The 19,605-nt window shown below is 42.2% G+C and overlaps 5 protein-coding genes across 8 annotated transcripts; 3 read left to right on the plus strand and 2 right to left on the minus strand.

Moving 5' to 3' along the window:
- Positions 1-390: 390 nt before the first annotated feature.
- Positions 391-1,607, minus strand: LOC115620296 (40S ribosomal protein S3). Its single transcript, XM_030513478.1, has 2 exons — positions 1,502-1,607; positions 391-1,196 (listed from the first exon to the last, which is right to left on the minus strand). Exons 1-2 carry the CDS (start codon positions 1,535-1,537, stop codon positions 492-494), a joined length of 741 nt encoding a protein of 246 aa, XP_030369338.1. The 5' UTR covers positions 1,538-1,607; the 3' UTR covers positions 391-491.
- A 426-nt stretch (positions 1,608-2,033) lies between these two features.
- LOC115620306 (E3 ubiquitin-protein transferase MAEA) lies at positions 2,034-3,840 on the plus strand. Its single transcript, XM_030513490.1, has one exon. The coding sequence runs from the start codon at positions 2,154-2,156 to the stop codon at positions 3,336-3,338; it is 1,185 nt and encodes a 394-aa protein (XP_030369350.1). The 5' UTR covers positions 2,034-2,153; the 3' UTR covers positions 3,339-3,840.
- A 146-nt stretch (positions 3,841-3,986) lies between these two features.
- LOC115620307 (ras-related protein Rab-13) lies at positions 3,987-7,159 on the plus strand. Of its 2 annotated transcripts, XM_030513492.1 has the most exons (5): positions 3,987-4,416; positions 4,514-4,806; positions 6,397-6,510; positions 6,577-6,726; positions 6,778-7,159. In XM_030513492.1, the coding sequence occupies exons 1-4, from the start codon at positions 4,293-4,295 to the stop codon at positions 6,685-6,687; spliced, it is 642 nt and encodes a 213-aa protein (XP_030369352.1). In that variant the 5' UTR covers positions 3,987-4,292; the 3' UTR covers positions 6,688-6,726; positions 6,778-7,159. The 2 variants fall into 2 exon arrangements, with proteins under 2 accessions (XP_030369352.1, XP_030369351.1); XM_030513491.1 differs by having other exon boundaries at positions 6,577-7,153.
- A 2,065-nt stretch (positions 7,160-9,224) lies between these two features.
- On the plus strand, positions 9,225-13,448 carry LOC115620972 (serine/threonine-protein kinase Nek8). Its single transcript, XM_030514493.1, has 10 exons — positions 9,225-9,925; positions 10,011-10,149; positions 10,199-10,482; positions 10,536-10,700; positions 11,487-12,002; positions 12,072-12,240; positions 12,314-12,499; positions 12,566-12,698; positions 13,155-13,251; positions 13,310-13,448. Exons 1-10 carry the CDS (start codon positions 9,225-9,227, stop codon positions 13,446-13,448), a joined length of 2,529 nt encoding a protein of 842 aa, XP_030370353.1.
- LOC115620558 (SAFB-like transcription modulator) lies at positions 13,445-19,555 on the minus strand. 3 transcript variants are annotated; one of them, XM_030513845.1, is made up of 9 exons: positions 19,319-19,555; positions 18,754-19,251; positions 18,124-18,148; positions 17,765-17,885; positions 17,429-17,478; positions 15,220-16,258; positions 14,628-14,780; positions 14,105-14,548; positions 13,445-14,036 (listed from the first exon to the last, which is right to left on the minus strand). In XM_030513845.1, the coding sequence occupies exons 1-9, from the start codon at positions 19,436-19,438 to the stop codon at positions 13,649-13,651; spliced, it is 2,838 nt and encodes a 945-aa protein (XP_030369705.1). In that variant the 5' UTR covers positions 19,439-19,555; the 3' UTR covers positions 13,445-13,648. The 3 variants fall into 3 exon arrangements, 2 of the variants coding, with proteins under 2 accessions (XP_030369705.1, XP_030369706.1); XM_030513846.1 differs by having other exon boundaries at positions 17,429-17,475; positions 19,319-19,554; XR_003995229.1 differs by lacking the exons at positions 13,445-14,036; positions 15,220-16,258 and having other exon boundaries at positions 14,518-14,548; positions 17,429-17,475; positions 19,319-19,552.
- Positions 19,556-19,605: the final 50 nt, after the last annotated feature.

Raw genomic sequence — 19,605 nt, forward strand, 5'->3', positions numbered from 1 at the left:
TGTTTCTTTCTTCATTTCTGTGTCACTGTGACTCAGCAGAGAGGAGGCGAATGAATGAACATATCAGTGTGATAAATAAGCAGGCCACAAGTAAGTGAAGTTATCTGCCAGGCTACACGCAATGCGAAGGACAAACTCATAAATCAGAGTTTTTCAAACAGTTCACGCTTAATCGCTGATTTCCGTTGCATGAACAACAACACAGCAGCAGCAGCAGCAACGACATGAAAAGGAAACTGGCACTGGAAACTGGTTGGGAGAACAGCAGAACCCAACCACATTGGCGGCCGCATTCGCCAGTCACAACATTTACAAACTGACCCTCGCGCACTCTTTACACTGTACAAAATGCTTGCCAAGTTCTTTATGGTTATTGTTTTATACTAAAAGTTACTTTGTTTATGTTTATTAAATCCTCATTTGAATTTACTTGTTGTTGTTGTTGTATTTATCTCAACTTCACCATTTTGCGTTAAACAGTAAACATAATTTTACAAAACTTTCGCCTCGGACAGATCATCCAAAGGTTTGCTGGGTGGTGGAATTTTGTATTCGGTCTCTGGAGTCTCATAGATCTTCTCCTCCTTGGGCTCCACAACGGACACATTGTCTGGCAATGGCTTCTTGGGTCCAATTTTGTTCTTGGGATCGTAGGGCAACATGATCTTGACCTTGATGCCAAGCACACCTTGGCGGAGCAGCACGTGGCGTGTGGCAGTCTCCACATAATCGTTGCATGGATCACCGGAGTGAATCATGAGTCCGTCGACGAACTTCATCGATTTGGCACGTTGACCGCGCAGTTTGCCGGACACAACAACCTCACAGCCCTTGGCACCGGACTCCATGATGAATCGCAGCACACCATAGCAGGCGCGACGCACGGCCAGACCACCGGTCAGCTTGTAGCGCAGCGACTCGGCCTGCGCAATGGCGCAGAGACCGCGTGTAGCGACCTTCTCGGCGTACAGCTCAATGCGGTTCGACTCGAAGTTGAAACGCTTTTGAACCATGGCGGTCAACTCACGAATGCGGCGTCCCTTCTCACCCAAAACCTGCTGGGTTTTCGTGGCCATGATAATGATCTCGGTGCGAGAGGGCGTCACACGCACCTCGACGCCGGAGTAGCCATCCTCGGCGAGCTCACGGGTGAGGAATTCGTTCAACTCCGCCTTGAAGATGCCGTCGGAGACGAACTGCAAAATTGAAAATACGAGTTAGCTGCGAGTTTAATAATTACAAAAATGCATATTAAATGCCTGGTGTGCACTCTGCCGTTTTGTTTTTAATTAATGCCATAATTCATTCATTCTAGCTGCTACACATGCTGGCGCTGCGCCCACAGCAAATTGTCGCCGTGCCCCCTTTGAGGTTAGCTTTTGGTTTAGATTGTTTTTGGCGTGTACATCATGAGGCTTCCATTTATTTTCCGGCACAACACATTCAACGGGAGGCGCGGCACTTTTCTGCACAAATTCTGCGGACATTTTCGTTTATTTACCTTGCGTTTTTTTGAAATCGTCAGGTTCATATTCATTTCATACGACTCGCACGGAACGTGGTCAAAAAGAAAGAAAGACACAGCGCTGCTTTACCGATAACATGGCTGTCGCTCTCAAGCAGTGTTATTCACTATTCACAGTTGCTTTGATAACAGTGCTGCCACTTGCACCAATTTTTCCTACGCTATCCCAGAGGTAGCCATCTTAGTGACGTCATAAGCAACCTTTTAAAAACATTAATATTTTTCTATTAAAAATGGTTCGAAATAGTTGAGAATCTCAATGGAAAACTGCCACAGTAAGAGTATATATATATTTAATATTGCGAAATTCATTTTTAAACCCGTAATGGTGTAAATGGTGTTTTTTAGTAATATTCATTGAACTTAACGGCTTTCATAAATGAAAAAAAATAGTACCAGATGATTGAAGTTCCCATATGATATGACAACATATGTCGAGTGGCAGCCTGCAACATTTGTGAAGTGGCAACCTACAACATTTATGGACATCAGAACAAAGCAAAAAAGGCAATTGCGTCTCAAGAAATACGCCTAAGTAAAGCTGACGAAATAGCTTCATTAAATAAAAAACGAAATTCCAATTTCATGTGGATTTGAGATATAATCGATTTGTCGCACAATCACCAAAATGTCAGAGATTAAGGCGTTGGAACACGCCACTCTCAAAGTGCCATACGAAATACTGAACAAACGCTTCAGAAATGCGCAGAAGGCCATCGATAGAGAGGTTGATCAAGTAATGTCAAGTTCGCGTCAGGTAGAGAAGGCCTTGGATGGAGAGCAGCCCCCCATATTGTCGGATGTTACGAAGCTGATGGGAAATGTGGCCCAAAAACTGCAGGTTCTCAAGCGAAAAGCAGACGAGAGCATCAATGACGAGCTCAGCGTCACTCAGATATGCAAGCGCAAGTTGGATCATTTGAAGGGCATAATGCCTGCAAGCAGCACCACCGGCATCGTCTGGCATGGCTCTGTCGACCAGTGGAAGCGCACACGTCTCGATCGCCTAGTTATCGAGCATCTGCTGCGCATGGGCTACTACGAGACGGCCGAGGAGCTGGCAGCACGATCCGACGTTCGCCACCTGACCAATTTGGATATATTCCAGACTTCGCGTGAAGTCGAGGACGATTTGGCTAATCATAGCACCACAAAATGCGTGCTCTGGTGCATAGACAACAAGTCGAAGCTGCGTAAAATCAACTCTACCATTGAGTTCAGTCTGCGAGTGCAGGAGTTCGTAGAGCTGGTGCGCCAGAACAAGCGCTACGACGCAGTTAAGCACTCGCGACGCTACTTCCCCGCTTATGAGAAGACGCAATTGAATGAAATATGCCATGTTATGGCTCTATTGGCCTATCCCACCGACACGGAGCTGGAGCATTGCAAAAAGTATTTGGATCCGAAGCGCTGGCAACAGCTGGTACTGGACTTCCGTCACGAGAACTATCGTTTATTCCAATTGTCGACCACATCTGTCTTCTCGGCGGCCATGCAGGCTGGCCTGTCGGCGCTGAAGACACCGCAGTGCTACACGCAAACCTGTCGTAATCTCAATTGCCCCGTTTGCCAGGAGGACCTCAATCGCATAGCGCTCAAGTTGCCATATTCCCATTGCGTGCAGAGCCGTCTAATCTGTCGGGTCACTGGTCTGCCTCTTAACGAGCACAACCAGCCCATGATGTTACCAAATGGACAGATTTTCGGACAGTTGGCACTAACTGAGATCACCAAAGAGGATGGCACTGTTACGTGTCCGATAACCAATACAAAATTTACGAATCCCAAAATCGAGAAGGTCTTCGTCATGTAAAAATAATTATCTGATAAAGAAAACGTATCTGTGAGCAAACTCCATTTATCCCTCAAGACTTATGCGAGAAGCACCTTTTCATCACAACACAGCTCACAGCCGAAACCCATCCTGCCTAGACTTAAGTAAGATTGACTCTATTTTGAATAACTCCATATCTATTCTATATATCCATATATGTACGTATATCTTATCTACGATATTAAGCTAAGAAGCGTTCGCGTTGCAAGCAGAAATCGCTGATAATTTAAGATATTTGAACGAGTGGACAGCGTTTTCATTTAACCGCCTACCACTCGCTCGAGACCACGAATGCTGAAGCTGCGCCGTCGCAGTTATATTGATTTTTCAGAGCAGAGCCGCCAAAGCAGAAGTGCGTTGTTGATTGAATGTTGTTACCGTGCTATGTTTGCAACGCGAACGCCTTTTTTTGACTACCTAAGTTAAAAGTATACCTTATAATACGCACCTAAAATAAATAAAGTGAAAATCATATAAATAGGCCAAGCAAAGCTGCATTTCCTTCTAACGACCATTCATAAGACAAAACGTTGCAAGCGCTCTCTAATTGCGTTGTTTGTTTTGTTGGCGAAATACAATTAGCATTCTACTTTTTATTTATATGAGAGCTGAAAATAAAAACTATACATACTCGCATGTATTTGTGGAAAGCAGCCTCCACTAACAACAAAAACAACGAAAGGCAAAACAGCTGCGTCTTCTGATACCAACAACAATAATAACAGTTGCAGCGCATAAACATACATACATATGTAATACAACCCCCACGGCCATATAAACGTACATACATACATATGTATATATGCATATGTAGAATCAACCACCACCAATCAACAGCAATAACAACAAGAAGAGGGGCAGCGACTGAGCTGAGAAGACACAAAAACCTAAAACCTGCTCACATCGCAGTAGATTTTCATTCGCAATCGCAATATGGCTTTGGATTTTGTGGCCACCTACAAGGTTCTGGTGCTGGGTGACTCGAATGTGGGCAAAACCTGCATTGTTCACAGATACTGCGATGAGAAGTACTACGACACATATATCTCGACCATCGGTAAGTGTGTGTCTCAGTCTCTGCCCGGATCTCATTAAACTTTTAGCATCAATTACGCTATTTGTATACCCATTACCTCCTTCCCCTACTCACACAGGCATAGACTTCAAGCAGAAGTTAATTAATCTGGATGGGGTGCCCATAAAACTGCAAATCTGGGATACCGCTGGCCAGGAACGTTTTCGCACACTGACCACAGCCTACTATCGGGGCGCCATGGGCATACTCCTCATGTACGATGTGACCAACTTGGAGAGCTATAACAATTTGTCTTATTGGTTGCGCAACATACAGGAGAATGCCTCGCCGGATGTGGTCAAAGTGTTGGCGGGCAACAAATGCGAATGTTCGGCGACCCAGCGCATGGTGGACAAGGAGAGAGGAGAAAAGGTAACATACATATGCCTATAGCCTATATATAATACTCACTATACGAGTAGTAGAGTGTCCCACATTCATGAACTCAGTGTGGCTGCCAAAAAGTAACTCTACTACACTTTTTTAACCCTCTTTGAGTGTTTCTGCTGTAGAACACTTCAGTATAAAAAGGATACAATGCTAATGCCGTGCTTCATTTTGTTCCTTTTGTGCTGAGAGACTAAATGGAGAGATGCCTGAAAGTTGAAATAATTTCAATGAAAATAAGGAATGATAGTAGATTCATATTAATGGAAGTCCCTTTTACCATCCAGAGACTGTTTCATCATTTAACAACTTTTCAATCTTCATTCACAACTTCTACTTCCTTCCTGGATTGTTCTGTTATGGAAAGGGTTTTAGTATCATATTTGAAAAAATATCTAAGGGCTACGAAGCTGCTTTTACCATCAAGAGACTGTTTCATCGTTTAACAACTTTTCAATCTTCATTCAAAAACTTCTACTTCCTTCCTGGATTGTTCTGTTATGGAAAGGGTTTTAGTATCATATTTGTAAAAATATCTAAGGGCTACGAAGCTGCTTTTACCATCAAGAGACTGTTTCATCGTTTAACAACTTTTCAATCTTCATTCAAAAACTTCTACTTCCTTCCTGGATTGTTCTGTTATGGAAAGGGTTTTAGTATCATATTTGTAAAAATATCTAAGGGCTACGAAGCTGCTTTTACCATCAAGAGACTGTTTCATCATTCAACAACTTTTCAATCTTCATTCACAACTTCCACTTCCTTCCTCGATTGTTCTGTTATGGAAAATATCATATTTGTACAAATATCTAAGGGCTAACCAGCAATAACTTATAAAAAGTTGATTTTGCACTCAATAGAATAACGCATCAATAAAAGACTCACCAGCACTATTATTTGGAAACCACCCAGAAGAATTTTAAATTTATTTCAACTCTTCACGGTTAGCAGTTAAAGCTCTTTAGTCTGCTGGCATATAAATTAACATTTAATGAGCTTCCTTTACTTCTTGTCGGCTCATCTATCATTAGATAATCCTTACATCTCTTTATAGCTCGTTCATTTTACTTGTAACCAGCATACCCTACTTATTTTAGTAGTATTCATCATCCAAGCTTGAACGTATGGTAATGAATTTGATTTGTTCTTTCAGAACATTAAACAAACATACATTTTTAACATTCTAGCCCTAAAACTCTTATAGAAATTGGGGTAGGGTTGCGTAAAGACCTTCCAAATCTAGACCGAATTCGTTCTGTTGTATATTATTCGTGGGAGTTTTATTATTGGTTTCAAGCTCTTAGGACTTCCACGCTTCTTCATACATTCTTTTTTAACATTATTTTTTTCAAGACTCCAATTAAGTCACCGAGATTTCTCTATTTTATCTAAAGCGTCGTTTATCAGGAAAATAAAGAGATGCTTTCTTTCTGAAACAATATTTTCCGCCCAAACGAAAGGGGTTTTAATAAAATACAGAAAGCGCACTTCTTTTCCTTTAGTGTTAGCAACAGCTTAGACCTCATTCGAAAACATATAACATCATTTAAATAATCATCTAAAATTATATTATAGATTGCTGAAAACTTCGACATGCCCTTCTTCGAGGTCTCGTGCAAGTCCAACATCAATATCGAAGATGCATTCTTATCATTAGCTCGTAAAATACGTGAGCAGCGTGAGCGTCGTGTAAGTAATATTTTCATCTATAATTTGTAACACTCACGATAGTGAAACTATTGGTACATTTTTCAGGGGGATAACTTCGAAAATGATGAGAAACAGGATAAGAAGTCGCCAGGCTCTAATGGTCTGGGCACATTCAGCTTGGGCAGTCTTTCTGGCGAGAACCGATGTTCCTGCTAAATCGTCTTTGTCTTCAACATAGCCACGGCCATTGATATGGTAACCTGAAAAAGTTGTCCAAAATTATTGATAACGTAGCGCATTTTTTAGAGAACTAGCGACGTTGTCGTAGCCAAGTTTGTGCGTACAATTTCAATGATATTATATTATCGATAATGATTCGAAATGCAAAGATCCGGTCATACCTACTATATATATATATCTATTATTAAGTGCGTATGTATATGTCAAACGTACAGATTATGCATTTTTAAGGTAGTCCAAGGAACGTACATATAATACTAATACTATATTTGAGCCGCTCGTACATGCCGTTTAATGTATCTCTATTTCTATACTTAAGTCATACATATAATCATGGTCTGAAGTTTCAAAAAAGTGGAACAACTAAAGCGAACACATACTTAAATACAAACATATTTCTTTGCAACTCTGAATGTGAAATCCTTGAACAGCCAAGTTAATAGACCACGTCTGATCCCCAAAAAAAACCCCGAAAGCGATCGCTTTTTGTAGATAGACAAACCCACAGGTGCAAAAAGTTGAAATTCCGTGAAATGCAGATAAGGAAGCATTACTTCTAGTTTGAACGATTTGTAAAATATTTTAATAAATTGCTGAGCTTAACTACGCGTAGAATAAATTTAACATAAATTCAACAAATTAGGCACAAACAGAATGCTTTATATAAACAATTATATATACATATACAGGGCTTTTACGGTTTTTAGTGCAGCGTCACATTGTGTGGAACCAGAAATGAAGGAAATGACCAATTGGTTGTTGTGGACAATTAAATGAAAAAAACTATATACATATTTCTTCACAGTAGTGCTTAGTTTATCCACAAAATGGGCGTTCAAATTGTATATGATGTAAATGATCGAAAAAACAAAAGAATGAAATTTTATGCGGAACCACTGAACAATATTTTCAAAGCAGAGACTAACATATTTACTCTTATTTGCTTAAGCTATTGGTCAGACAGGCAAATAATTTGCTCACAAACTTGTCACATTTTACATATATTTGATCAATTAGCATTCTATCCTAAATTGAGTTTTTTGATTTAACAAGCTTCTTCAGAGCTCACTCTTCAGAGCCTACTTGGAAATGTACAGAGATTTGTGTGCAAATTATCTCCATGTCTGACCATATCTTTAGATTTAGAGGTTGTTTAAAACGAATTCATTCAAAAATTGGTCAACAAATTTAGCCAACATTATTAGTTTCTATAGAAAATAGAACGACAAACCCCAACGAAATACGATTTACTCATGAACTAAATTTTTAAACCTTTGTTACTGTTAAGGGAACCAAAAGTCTCTGAATACCGTTTATGTACTTCTTCTATTCAGTTTAAAGTTCCTTTAGTTAAACTAAATTAGAGACTACGCTGTTCCAACTTCCAAGACAATTACACCAACAACCAGCTTTATTTTTAACAACAGATTTATAAAAACTTATCAGCGCTTCACATACAACAATGAATAGCAGGAAGTTATAAAAAAAAGTTGTGTAAATATTGTTTTTATTTATTAAATACGAATGCATATTAATTTTATGGTCAATTATACATAATTAATAACATTTTTAGATAATTATGCCGATGATTTATATGCTGAAACAAGGTTCTTTAAACTAGAACGAACAATGATATATGAATGTAACGATATAAAAATTATTTTTAAACTTAATTCCGAAAAAAATACATAGCTATAAATATGAAGAAGAATGTTTTTCAATTCCAAATGTAACATGTGACGTAAAAAAAGTGAGTACGGATTTCAGGTAGTTATACGATGAGTCCAAGCTTTATGTGTGCGTTGGCGATGCTCTGAAACGGGTAATGCTATAGAGCTCGAAGTGGGAATCTATATCATGAAAAGATGTGCCCGTACTTTGCTTTATAGATGGAACTATCAATGTCTTTTTTTTTCGTGTGCATCTTCAATAATCTCAAAAGCAATTAAAATAGAATTGATCAATCTACAATTGATCTCGATCCCAGATCTGAGCTCGATATATAATAGCTTGAAAATAATCTTATAACGAGGTATTCGACAATCAAGAGATAGGTTTCGGCCCCAGTCTCAGAATATGAGATTACTTGTAATGCTTGTTTCCATTTTCCATCTTCGTGAGCAGACATCAATCTCTATTTGCTGTAACATTTGTGATTTCCTAGAGATATTAAAATACTAGGTATGTATTGTTTTTTACTCAACCCCCTTATGGTAGATATTTATAATGGTCTTTAAATAAGCGACAAATATTTAATGCTAATGTGCACTTGAAAATGATTACGATCATAGTACTTCAATCACTGTCAATCAACTCATTTAAAATTGGTTAGCAGTTAGTTAGTAGCTATTAGAGATTGAGACGTTGTGATAAGGGTCAGTGCGGCTGCCTAGCAACCCCGATGACCACAACTAAGGACATCTATTGAGTAACCGCGACCTAATTACGTGCACCATTCGATTTCACATGAATCAATGATTAATGGGGCGACTAAAAGCTAAAAGCGTGCGGACATGAACAAATTCCGAGCCAAAGCCAGTTCCTTGCCAATTTTTAATGGACGTACACCAGATACCAACGGATTGACGAGCACATCGCTGCCCATGCCGGTCCTGGTGCCTGGAACTGCACAAAGGAAGCCCCCGACAACAAGTCGCAAGCCCACAATTTTTACCATAACGGACGGTAGCGTCGCAGGCATTGGCCCTGCTCCTGCCATGTCTCTGGCCCAGGCTACACCACAGCAGGAGCAGCTGGCCTTGCAACAGCTGGCGGTGCCGAAACATGCAAGTCTGGTTAATGAGAAGACGCTTAATATTGCCGGCACAGAGCTCACCAACTACGACAAGGTGAAGGTGGTGGGTCAGGGATCCTTCGGCATTGCCATTCTCTATCGCCGCAAATCCGATGGCCATCACATTGTCTTCAAGCAAATCCTTTTGAATGACCTAACCCCGCCCGGTCGGGACTTGGCGATGAACGAAGTGGATGTTTTCTCAAAGTTACATCATCCCAACATCGTTAGCTATCTGGGCAGCTTCATCAAGGACAATACGCTGCTCATCGAGATGGAGTATGCGGACGGTGGAACTCTGGCACACATTATTGCCGAGCGCCAGGGTCGAACGCACTTTCCCGAACGCTACATCATAGCTGTGTTCGAGCAAATCTCCAGCGCCATTAATTACATGCACTCCGAGAACATTTTGCATAGGTAATTGGAATTATCCTAATTATCTAGGGCGAATCTTAAGAAAGAAAAAATAACTTATTCGGGTCATCTCTGCATCTATTTAAAGGGATCTGAAGACGGCAAATGTTTTTCTAAACAAGCGCGGCATCGTCAAAATTGGCGATTTCGGCATCTCAAAGATAATGAATACCAAGATTCACGCACAAACCGTACTAGGCACGCCCTACTATTTTAGCCCAGAAATGGTAAGTAACCACCTGGATTCTGGCCTTCATTTCACAATCCCATCGACAGTGCGAGGGCAAGGAGTATGACAACAAGAGCGACATTTGGGCTCTGGGCTGCATTTTGGGCGAGATGTGTTGCCTGAAAAAGACCTTTGCCGCCTCCAATCTGTCGGAATTAGTCACCAAAATCATGGCCGGCCAATATACAGCTGTGCCATCAGGCTATACATCGGGCTTGCGCAGTCTTCTGGCCAATCTGTTGCAAGTAGAGGCTACGCGTCGCCCAACCGCTGCCGAAATTTTGGAATATTGGATACCATTGATATTTCGCAATTTGGGAAAAAACAAAGGGTGTGTTCTGTAGCAAATCAGCTTGACGGACTCATAAAATATCTGATTCCCAGCTACTCCTACGAGAACGATGCCCATATAAATGGTACACATCTGTCGGCTCAGGTTTCTGTAGCAAGTCGCAGCAATCTGACCATAGAATTACCCACCGCTAAGACCGAGACCAAGCAGCTTATGAATGCCGAGACTTGTGCCCCGCACGAAGTTATTGAGAAGCGGTAAGTTGCCAGAGAAATAATACATGCCATACAATTCCTAGTGTTCTTACAAATTCTTAGACAATATTATGAAATGAAGAAGAAATACTTACCTTTAGTTCATAGCCATTATAAACACTAAGATAAACTGTATTTTTATACCCTGTATAAGGGTATACCAGTTTTGTGTGAATGTATGTAACACACATTTAGTCATGTCCGTCTGTTTGTCTGTATGAACGCCTGGATTTGGGAAACGGCTGAGCCCACATTAACCAAACTTAATATATTGGCTCTACTACGTAGCCCCTTCCCCAATAAAAAAATGCGTCAATACTGTCCACAATTCCAAAGCAACGTTAGCTAAACTTTCCAAAGGCAATTTATAATTGTAAGTAAATCGGTTGATTCTAAGAAAAGTTATTAGCGAAACAGCATCAAGTTCGCTCTTCTTCTTGTTCTTTTTGCTTCTGCTAAGCGCCGGAATTTTGCTTGGGTACAGGGTTGGGCTTGCTCACTATAGTGTATTCTTATAAGTAATTCGATATGGGGCATCCCATAGAGATACTTTAGGCATGCAGCCTTGTATCCGGTATAAAAGATTTAATGATTTCTCGAATGCTTGAGAGACCTAAAACCCTTGAATTAGGAAACAGAGGTATATTTAGTAGAACTAAAATAACTCGAACTCTATCCAAGTTCATCTTAAAAACCATTTCTTTCTTTACGTTTCTTAACATTTATAATAACATTTATAATATAAAGATATTAACTCACACTCTTGCGTGCTCTTCAACTTTTTCACAGCTCTGTTCTCTATCAGCTGAAATCGTTTGGGAGCAGCTTTAGCATGAGTCCCATACAGCTTCCCCCGAAGGCGGTGATCATATGCGTGGCCATGAGCGATTCCCATTTTGTGGTTGTGAACGAGGATGGCTCCACGTATGCTTGGGGTGAGGGCACACATGGCCAGCTTGGACTGACCTCCCTGGAGGCGTGGAAGCATTATCCGAGTCGCATGGAAAGCGTGCGCAATTATCACATAATCAACGCCTGTGCCGGCGATGGATTCACTGTGCTGCTAACACAGTCGGGCAGCTTACTGAGCTGCGGCAGCAATACCAAGTACGCTCTCGGTCAGGAGGAGCAGAAGAACTACTATAGTCCAAAGGTAATAGATAAGCTGACAGATGTGCGCATTGACCAGATTGCTGCAGGCCTAAACCATGTTCTGGCGCTAAGTCGCGAAGGAACTGGCGCTGTCTACGTTTGGGGCAGCAGCTACAAGGGAGCCCTGGGCCTGGGCAACTACCAGACGCAGCAGTAAGTGAAATTCTCACTATCCTGTATACCCGAAGAGTTGACGGAGTAATGCTTGTTCCTAACTACCAGAAAAATGCCCCAAAAAATCTTGCTGGCCCATGTAAAGAGCAAGCCTGCGCAAATATTCTGCGGACCAGACACCTCCGCCGTACTATTTACCAATGGGGAGATCCACGCCTGTGGCAGTAACGACTATAATAAGCTGGGCTTTAACAGACCCGGCAAAATCACGGCCTTTGTAAGTGACTTTAAACCACGTCTAACGACCTTTCCCTATTCTGTTCCCCTTTTGTCTTATACATTCAACGTAGAAGCGTATTCAGCTACCACACAAGGTTCTGGAGGCTTGCTTCTCCTCCACCCACTCGGTATTTCTGGTCGAGGGCGGCTATGTTTATACCATGGGTCGTAACACGGAGGGTCAGCGCGGTCTACGCCACTGCAATCTCGTGGAGCAGCCAACACTTGTGGAGGCCATTCGTGCGCGTTATATTGTGGTAAACAATTATAGAACCTAATCCTCACGGAAGTTTTTGATTGTTAAGGTGTTTGATCATCCACAGAAAGCCAATTGCAGCGATCAGTGCACCATAGTGGCATCAGAGGACAACATCATTACGCTTTGGGGCACGCGAAATGGTATGCCTCTACCCGATATCGGTTCCAGCAATAGTGGTCTGAATATGGTATGTTTAAGTAAGCCTTATATGCTTCTAAATGATTGATCTAAGCGCTTGGGCGTGATTGAAGGGTTGTCTTTCAGTTATCTTGAAGCTGGCATTGCTAGGAATAATAAGATGATGATAAAGTAATTTTTTTTTGATTATCTAGCTCATTTCTATAGGTCTCAGAAATTTTTAAGGAACCCATTAACACACTAATCCCCTAATTACAAGCACCAAATTATTTGTACACTGTTTTCCTATTGCATTTGAGCGTAATTTAACTCATTTGAGGGTCGAATTTCCTGAGAGAAGTTTTTATAACTTTGTTCCAACTAGACCAACAGTGACAGGCAGCCACAAAAAGATAAAGTAGCCCTACATTTACTATCTTATAGGATTCAAATGTACCCTTTAAATTGAAAATAGGTATTTTTATGCACTTTTCCAAATAATTTCTACTCCCACACACAGCAACATGGCGCTCAAGCAGATTTCGAATTAGACAACAACACGGCGGCCTTTACAGATTTTCTAGCTTCAGTCTACAAGTCAGAGCTACTCCTTGAGCCCGTGGACATATTAGCGTGAGTGGAATTCAAGTAAATGTCAACCTTTAACTATCTGACAGATTCATATTTGCAGGCTATACTCTTCTAAAGCGCAGCGCGAGCGAGGATACTACGTACGTGTCCACCATGTCTACCCTTTGGCGCACAGTTTGTTAATCTTAGTGGACACCACGACACCACTTGTATCATCATTTGAGGAGATGGTGAATTGAAATTTCTTATTTTTTTATTTAATACATTTAATGAATTAAAATGTATGTATGTTATGTCATAGAGCAATTACACGTGCTAGTCTTAATTACAGTCCTAACATAAAAACTAAAGATATAGCATAAAGGCGCTCATACCTGCGCTCATGTGGGAATTATAACCGTGTGGGGCGGGTTGGTTGTGTGAATTGCTTAGTGTGTGCCTAATAGCGGGACATTTGGCCGCCATAGCGGTCCTGCCCCTGTCGCCCACCGCCGCCATACATGCCGCCACTGCTGCTGTTGCCGCCTTGATAGCCACTGGAGCGATCGTTGTAGGAGCGATCGTAGCGATCCTGGGTTTGCACTGGACGCCAGCTGTTGTCATCGACTGGTGCTGACTTGTTCCACGAGTTATTGCTGTGCAGATTTGAGGAGAGTCCATTGTTGCCATATGATTTCATAGGATTGCCGCTGCCCGAATGACCCAAATGTCCTCCGCCACTGCCTCCAGATGAAGGTGCCCAAATGTTAAGGTTATTTGAATTTGCGCCATAGCCACCAGCACCGCCGGTGCCACTGCCAGAGTTGTCGTATCGCTTGTTGCCGCTGCTAAAATATGGACACGAAAATTCAAAATAGTATTGGAAAAAATATATTTGGCTCTACTCTGCACTTACTGAGACAAGGAATGCCCGTCGTCCACTGCTCCACGTCTGTAGTTGGATGAATTGCTACGATCGGTAGCATCATTGTAGCGACCACTACCGCCACCAGCGTTGTTCTTGTGCCCGTAGGAGCTGCTGGTGGTGCCACCGACCACTGCAGATACATTGAGATGACGCACCTCCACCTCGCGCTTGTATTCATCGCGCTTGCCTGAAGATGTGGAATAATCCTCAATGTTGCGCTTTGAACTCGATGATATGTAGTCATTGGCGCCGGAACGCTTGCTGGGCACTGCTGGATAATCGTCTATAGCGCTACGCTTGGATGCAGTCGAAGTGCCATAATCATCGCGCTTGTTGGAATAGTCAATGCGTTTATTGGAGCTGCTGAAATCGTCGAGACCGCGCTTCGAAGCCGACGAAGAGCCAAAGTCATCACGTTTCTTGTCGTATGTGCTGTGACGGATAAAAGAAAGTTCAATGAATCAGCTATTGCTGTTACCAAGGAAATACTAATAACACCTATGTAACTCACCTGCGTGAACTGACCAGTGAGGAATCAAAACGTGGTGGCGGAGGAGCATCAAATACCGCAGAGCGTTTGCGTTCAGTTGTTGTGTCCGAAAAGCGATCATCGGTGCGCTTATTCACAGCACGCTTGACAGGATCCTCGCGAGACTCCATAATCCTTTAGCAATTTGGAAAAGAGAAAGAGGGGAGAAAATAAGGCAACTTATTAGAATATTTCATAGGCAGTTAAGAGGATGTTGTGGACACACAGTTGTGGTGGACTCAGAAACTATGGGATGCAATTGCATTTGGAGGAAAAAAAAAAGTTCCGTGAGCAAGAGCAGGACTTGCACTTGAAATAGTGGGGGATTATATAAAATGTTGTTCTTTTTTTTTTGTTTTGTTCAAATGTTGGCAGTTGAAGAGACAACGTTGCGTAGACGCGCGCTCGCATGGAGACGACAACGACAACGACGACGGCGTAAACTTAAAGTACTAATTTTGTACATGAACAAATGTATTAAAAATAAATACTATATAATATATATGTAGAGATATATATTGTGTTGTTCATTGCGTTACGTGTGACGCATTACAATTTTCTTTTTTTAGCATACTTCAACTGTTGACGCTTCAACTCGAGGCGCTCCAATTCGATTTTCTCGCGCTCCAGTTTCTGACGCTCCCGCTCCAGACGCAGCAGTTCGGCTTTCTCGCGCTCCAGCCGCTCCCGCTCAATGGCCAGCTTGCGACGCTCTTCGGCCAGACGCTCCTCTTCTAGGCGCTGACGTTCGCGTGTCTCACGGCGACGACGCTCCTCCTCGCGCAACTCACGCTCGCGTTCACGCAAGCGCTGCCGCTCGCGTTCCTCGCGAATCTTCTGATAGCTCAGCATCTCCCGCTGACGTCGCTCACGCTCGCGCTGGCGCTGCTCCCGTTCTCGATCAAAGTCGCGTGGCGGACGGGCACGGTCATTGTCGCGTTGATTTCCCTTACGGGGCGGACCAGATTTGAAGTCACGTTCGTGGCGTTTGTCGCCACCACCTTTGTTGTCCTTGCCATCGCGTATTGATGACGCCTTGCTGTTGCGATCCTTGCTCTTCGTATCGCGCTTGCCATCACCTTCTTTGCTGCCACCCTCACCCTTCTCGCGCTTGTCATCGCCGCCGCCAGCCTTGGTGTTGTTGCCGGTCTTCTTATCGTCATCCTTCTTTTTGGCATCGCTTTGCTTGTTGTTGCCTGAAGCATCCTTGGAGGCAGTGGTGGTGTTGTTGCCTCCAATTTCATTCTTGGTGCGCTCCACCGAAATGATGCGTCCATGCAGCTCTGTACGATGCATATTCTCAATGCAGCGCGAGGCATCCGCAGATGAGGACATTGTTACATAGCCGTAACAGCGCGTTCCTGGTGTTCGCGTATTGGTTACCACCTTGGCGCCAATCACTTTGCCAAACTTGGAGAAGATGGCCTTCAGATCACTGGCACGCGTCAGCGTGGACAAACCGGATACCCAGAGATTGCGAGACAGTGCCGCTTGCTTGCCGCCACTGCCGACTGCTGAGGAAGTGCCTGATTTGTTGTTGTTGTTGCTGCTGCTGTTGTTGTTGTTGGCGGTACTCGTTGAGGCCGCATTCGCCGAAGAAGTCGATGTTTTCTCTGCAAGTTCCATGTAAATAATAACAATATTGGAAGAGAGTTATGGTCAGCTTTGAGAGGCTTTAACTGGTTAACGGTTTTGATTTTGTTTACGATTTTTTCTGGTTTTAAAGGAAGCACTTAGCATTTTAAACACTTTGTTGTTGCTGTTTAGATATCATTCAAACGGAACAGATTAACGCACTAATATAGCAAAGAGAGTGTGAATTTGATTGGCTTCTTCCTGTCGGCGCAGAACATGCTGTTGCTATTCCACTGGTACTCAGATGCATCGAATGGAAGTAGACTGCTTCTTGATATCAAAAAATCAAGGATTGCAAGGGGAGCTTTGTCGGGACATCTTCACAGCATCGTTTAGTAATACTGCAAGCGATAAGCCTGTGGAGAAGCCCAGATATCCGCATTCTAGGTGACACCTGATTTTGAGTTGTGTAGGAGGCCAGGTAAATCATACCACAGTTGGCTGCTGATGCTGGCAGATTCCGCATCTTCCCGTGCAATGGCTTTCATAAGATTTCATATGCCTTCATCAACAATGTAGACCTTTTACAAAGTCGTTCTTATGCAAATTAATTATCCCAGAGACGTATGGAGACGATGTGAAGTATTGAAGTGCGCTATGGTGCCAGGTTGTTTTTGATCTGTAAGCAGATAATTGGAGCCCAGCTTCGAAAATTCGACGACAGATGTTTTGGTTGTCAGGTTGCAGCTCAGTCGTCTGTCAGAGTCCCCATTTGGAGCCAGCATCCTTTAAAAACAACTCTGTTGCTTCAGCTACCGCCGTCATTCCTTCTGGCATCAATCGTGGCGAAATTATTTATTGCTCCATCACCAGCGTCGCCTTTGTCGTCCTGCTATCAATCGACGCAACATCAGTCGTCATCATTCGCCGATTCATCAGTCATAACTTCATCCAGTCAGAGCTACATCAGTCGTCAAATCACCATTAGGTGGCAGAACGAGTGCCAAGTAGTCATCGCCCGATGACTACGTTCCAGTCCAGATTCTTCTCCAATCAAATTCACACTCTCTTACGGCATCTCACATGTCTCTTAATGTATTTTGGCTAACATAAAAATCGGCTCATGCTTTTTGCCTATGCATCTCATAATGTAAAAACTTTACAAGCACTCGAATTCGCCCTGCAGCTGAAAAAACAGCTTAAATTACCTTTATCATCCTTTTGGGTCGACGATTTCGAAACTGATTTTTGGTCGCTGCTTTTCAGAAGTATGGGACATGTTGAGACGGTTTCAGCAAATTGTAGTATGTCGGTTAAAAATAGAGTGAGAAAATCGCATTAGTAACGTCATCAGCGTTGCATTTAGATTTGTTTAAGGCGGCGACATATGACAAGCCATAGCAGAGATCTCAAGTGAAAGTGGGCGCAAGATTTTTCAAGCGTCCTGTCGTAGAGTTTATAAAGCGCCCACTTTTAAATAAATTCAACGCTGCTGCTTATTCACATTGCCACCGCCTAGTCGTAATTGTCGGAAGCCAACCAACCTAGCATCCTTCTTATCGCTCGATTTGTCATCCTTCTTCTTTAAACGAGCGCCATCGTCATCCTTCTGGTTCTTTTTATCAGCATCCTTGCCGCTTGATTTTTGTCCCTTTTCCGGTTTAACTGCAATTTGTTGTCACATTCGTTGCAAGGGAAATTGTTAAATTAGATTTAGCAGAAACACTGATCGCATTTTACTTTCTCAACTTATTGCTCAAAACAGAGCAAAATAATAAAACCAATTCCCCGCGGGGTGAGAGTTCACTTAAATCGATATTTACTTAGCAACCATATAGGGCATTTGGTTTTGAAGGGGTTGGTGAATGAAATCGTAGTCATGTGACAAACAAATATAACTTACCCGACTTTTCTTTGTCGTCTGGTGCCTAAAAAACAAACAAAGAATAAACATTTGCATTCATGGATTTTTTTAAAATAAATTAATGCGAATTGAACATTTGAGTCGAGCAGGCTCAACTCTTAAATACCCTGTACCCTTTCCTCATATGCTTCTAAGTAGTATATAGTTTCAATACATTTATATCAGGATTGTGTCCTGTGCGAATTACAGCAACAACAACACAGCCGCAAGCAGAGCTTGGTAGAGATAACATTTGTGGCTATACATTTCTTTACAATTGAACTATCATAATGAAACACGAAGGTAGATTCGCCCTAACCGTATTAGTTGTAAAATATCAGTAAATAAAACCGAAGAACTTTGGGAGTTGTGGAAAACCAGAAGAAAAACAACATAAACTAAATCTGACTAAGACTTAGGAGAACCGAAATATCATGTTTGGTTATTCTTGCTCCTGTACTTCCTGGGATCCTTTGTTCATGCAGACGTATCGTGATCCTAATCAGGAATATATTTAATTTATGGTCCAACACGGCTTTCTCAGTGGGTTACAAACACTCGCACTAAACTTGTACGCCCTTTTATTCTTTGGGTACAAGGTATAATTATATAAATAATAGATGAACTTACCTCATCGTGTAAAAGTTTTTGCTCGTCTTCACCAATTGTTAAATTGATAGACTCGTCATTGTCTATATTTACAGTGTCGCCGGTATTTTCCTCCTGCACCTCGGCGCCCTCACAATCACCGGCTCCATCGTCTTCACCATTTTCTTCGGCTTCACCACCATCATCTTCGCCACCCTCGCCTTCAACCTGATCGTCCCCTTCATTATGATCGTTCTCCTCCTGCTCTTCATCGTCATCATCAAGAATAACACAAACATCGTCCACATCTCCCACTTGATCTATTTCATGATCGCCATCAGAATGAACATGGCTGCCATTCTCATCACCATTACCAAAGCTCTGGTAATCTCCATCTTGCTCGGGATCGACAGGTTCTTCCTTGATCTTCACATCTGATATGTCTCCAGCCTCTTGTGCCACATTTTTCTTTGTATTGACACCCTTTGAAGCCGGCACAATCAAATGGGTGCTCGGATCGAAGCCCTCTTCCTTTAGTGCCTAGAAAATAGATAGAATTCCACGATTGCATAAACATATAATCAATGCAAACGTAGTTCATCCTTACCTTCTCCAGGCGTTCAATTAACACTACCTTTGGACCTACGGTCTCCAGCTTGCGTTTTTCCAACTCATCTTTTAGGTCGCATACGCGCAACTCGTTAATTTTTTTGCCAGTTTCGGCCATTTTAACTTTTACTTTATATTGGGGTCTATGCTAATTACTTGATACACTGAAATATCGCAAGAATTAAAATTACTTTACTTATCCAGCTTCCAGACAACGTGCTGCACAAATCAATTTTTTCCTAATGAAAATTTTCACAAGTCAAGATGGCGACCCGACGTCTTTTT

The sequence above is a fragment of the Scaptodrosophila lebanonensis genome, unplaced genomic scaffold (assembly GCF_003285725.1).
Source record: "Scaptodrosophila lebanonensis strain 11010-0011.00,11010-0021.00 unplaced genomic scaffold, SlebRS2 tig00000024-arrow-pilon, whole genome shotgun sequence".
Classification (NCBI taxonomy): Eukaryota; Metazoa; Arthropoda; class Insecta; order Diptera; family Drosophilidae; genus Scaptodrosophila; species Scaptodrosophila lebanonensis.

Bases quoted from the DNA above. Each gene is read 5' to 3' on its own strand.
- LOC115620296 (XM_030513478.1), bottom strand. From the start codon at position 1,537: ATGAATATGAACCTGACGATTTCAAAAAAACGCAAG. The intron at 1,197-1,501 runs GTAAATAAACGA...TCAATTTTGCAG, and splicing joins CGATTTCAAAAAAACGCAAG to TTCGTCTCCGACGGCATCTT.
- LOC115620306 (XM_030513490.1), top strand. From the start codon at position 2,154: ATGTCAGAGATTAAGGCGTTGGAACACGCCACTCTCAAAGTGCCATAC.
- LOC115620307 (XM_030513492.1), top strand. From the start codon at position 4,293: ATGGCTTTGGATTTTGTGGCCACCTACAAGGTTCTGGTGCTGGGTGAC. The intron at 4,417-4,513 runs GTAAGTGTGTGT...CTACTCACACAG, and splicing joins CACATATATCTCGACCATCG to GCATAGACTTCAAGCAGAAG. The intron at 6,511-6,576 runs GTAAGTAATATT...TACATTTTTCAG, and splicing joins GTGAGCAGCGTGAGCGTCGT to GGGGATAACTTCGAAAATGA.
- LOC115620972 (XM_030514493.1), top strand. From the start codon at position 9,225: ATGAACAAATTCCGAGCCAAAGCCAGTTCCTTGCCAATTTTTAATGGA. The intron at 9,926-10,010 runs GTAATTGGAATT...ATCTATTTAAAG, and splicing joins TCCGAGAACATTTTGCATAG to GGATCTGAAGACGGCAAATG. The intron at 13,252-13,309 runs GTGAGTGGAATT...TCATATTTGCAG, and splicing joins GAGCCCGTGGACATATTAGC to GCTATACTCTTCTAAAGCGC.
- LOC115620558 (XM_030513845.1), bottom strand. From the start codon at position 19,438: ATGGCCGAAACTGGCAAAAAAATTAACGAGTTGCGCGTATGCGACCTA. The intron at 18,149-18,753 runs GTAAGTTCATCT...TTTGTTTTTTAG, and splicing joins AAAAACTTTTACACGATGAG to GCACCAGACGACAAAGAAAA. The intron at 14,037-14,104 runs GTAAGTGCAGAG...TCCATATTTTAG, and splicing joins GACGGGCATTCCTTGTCTCA to CAGCGGCAACAAGCGATACG.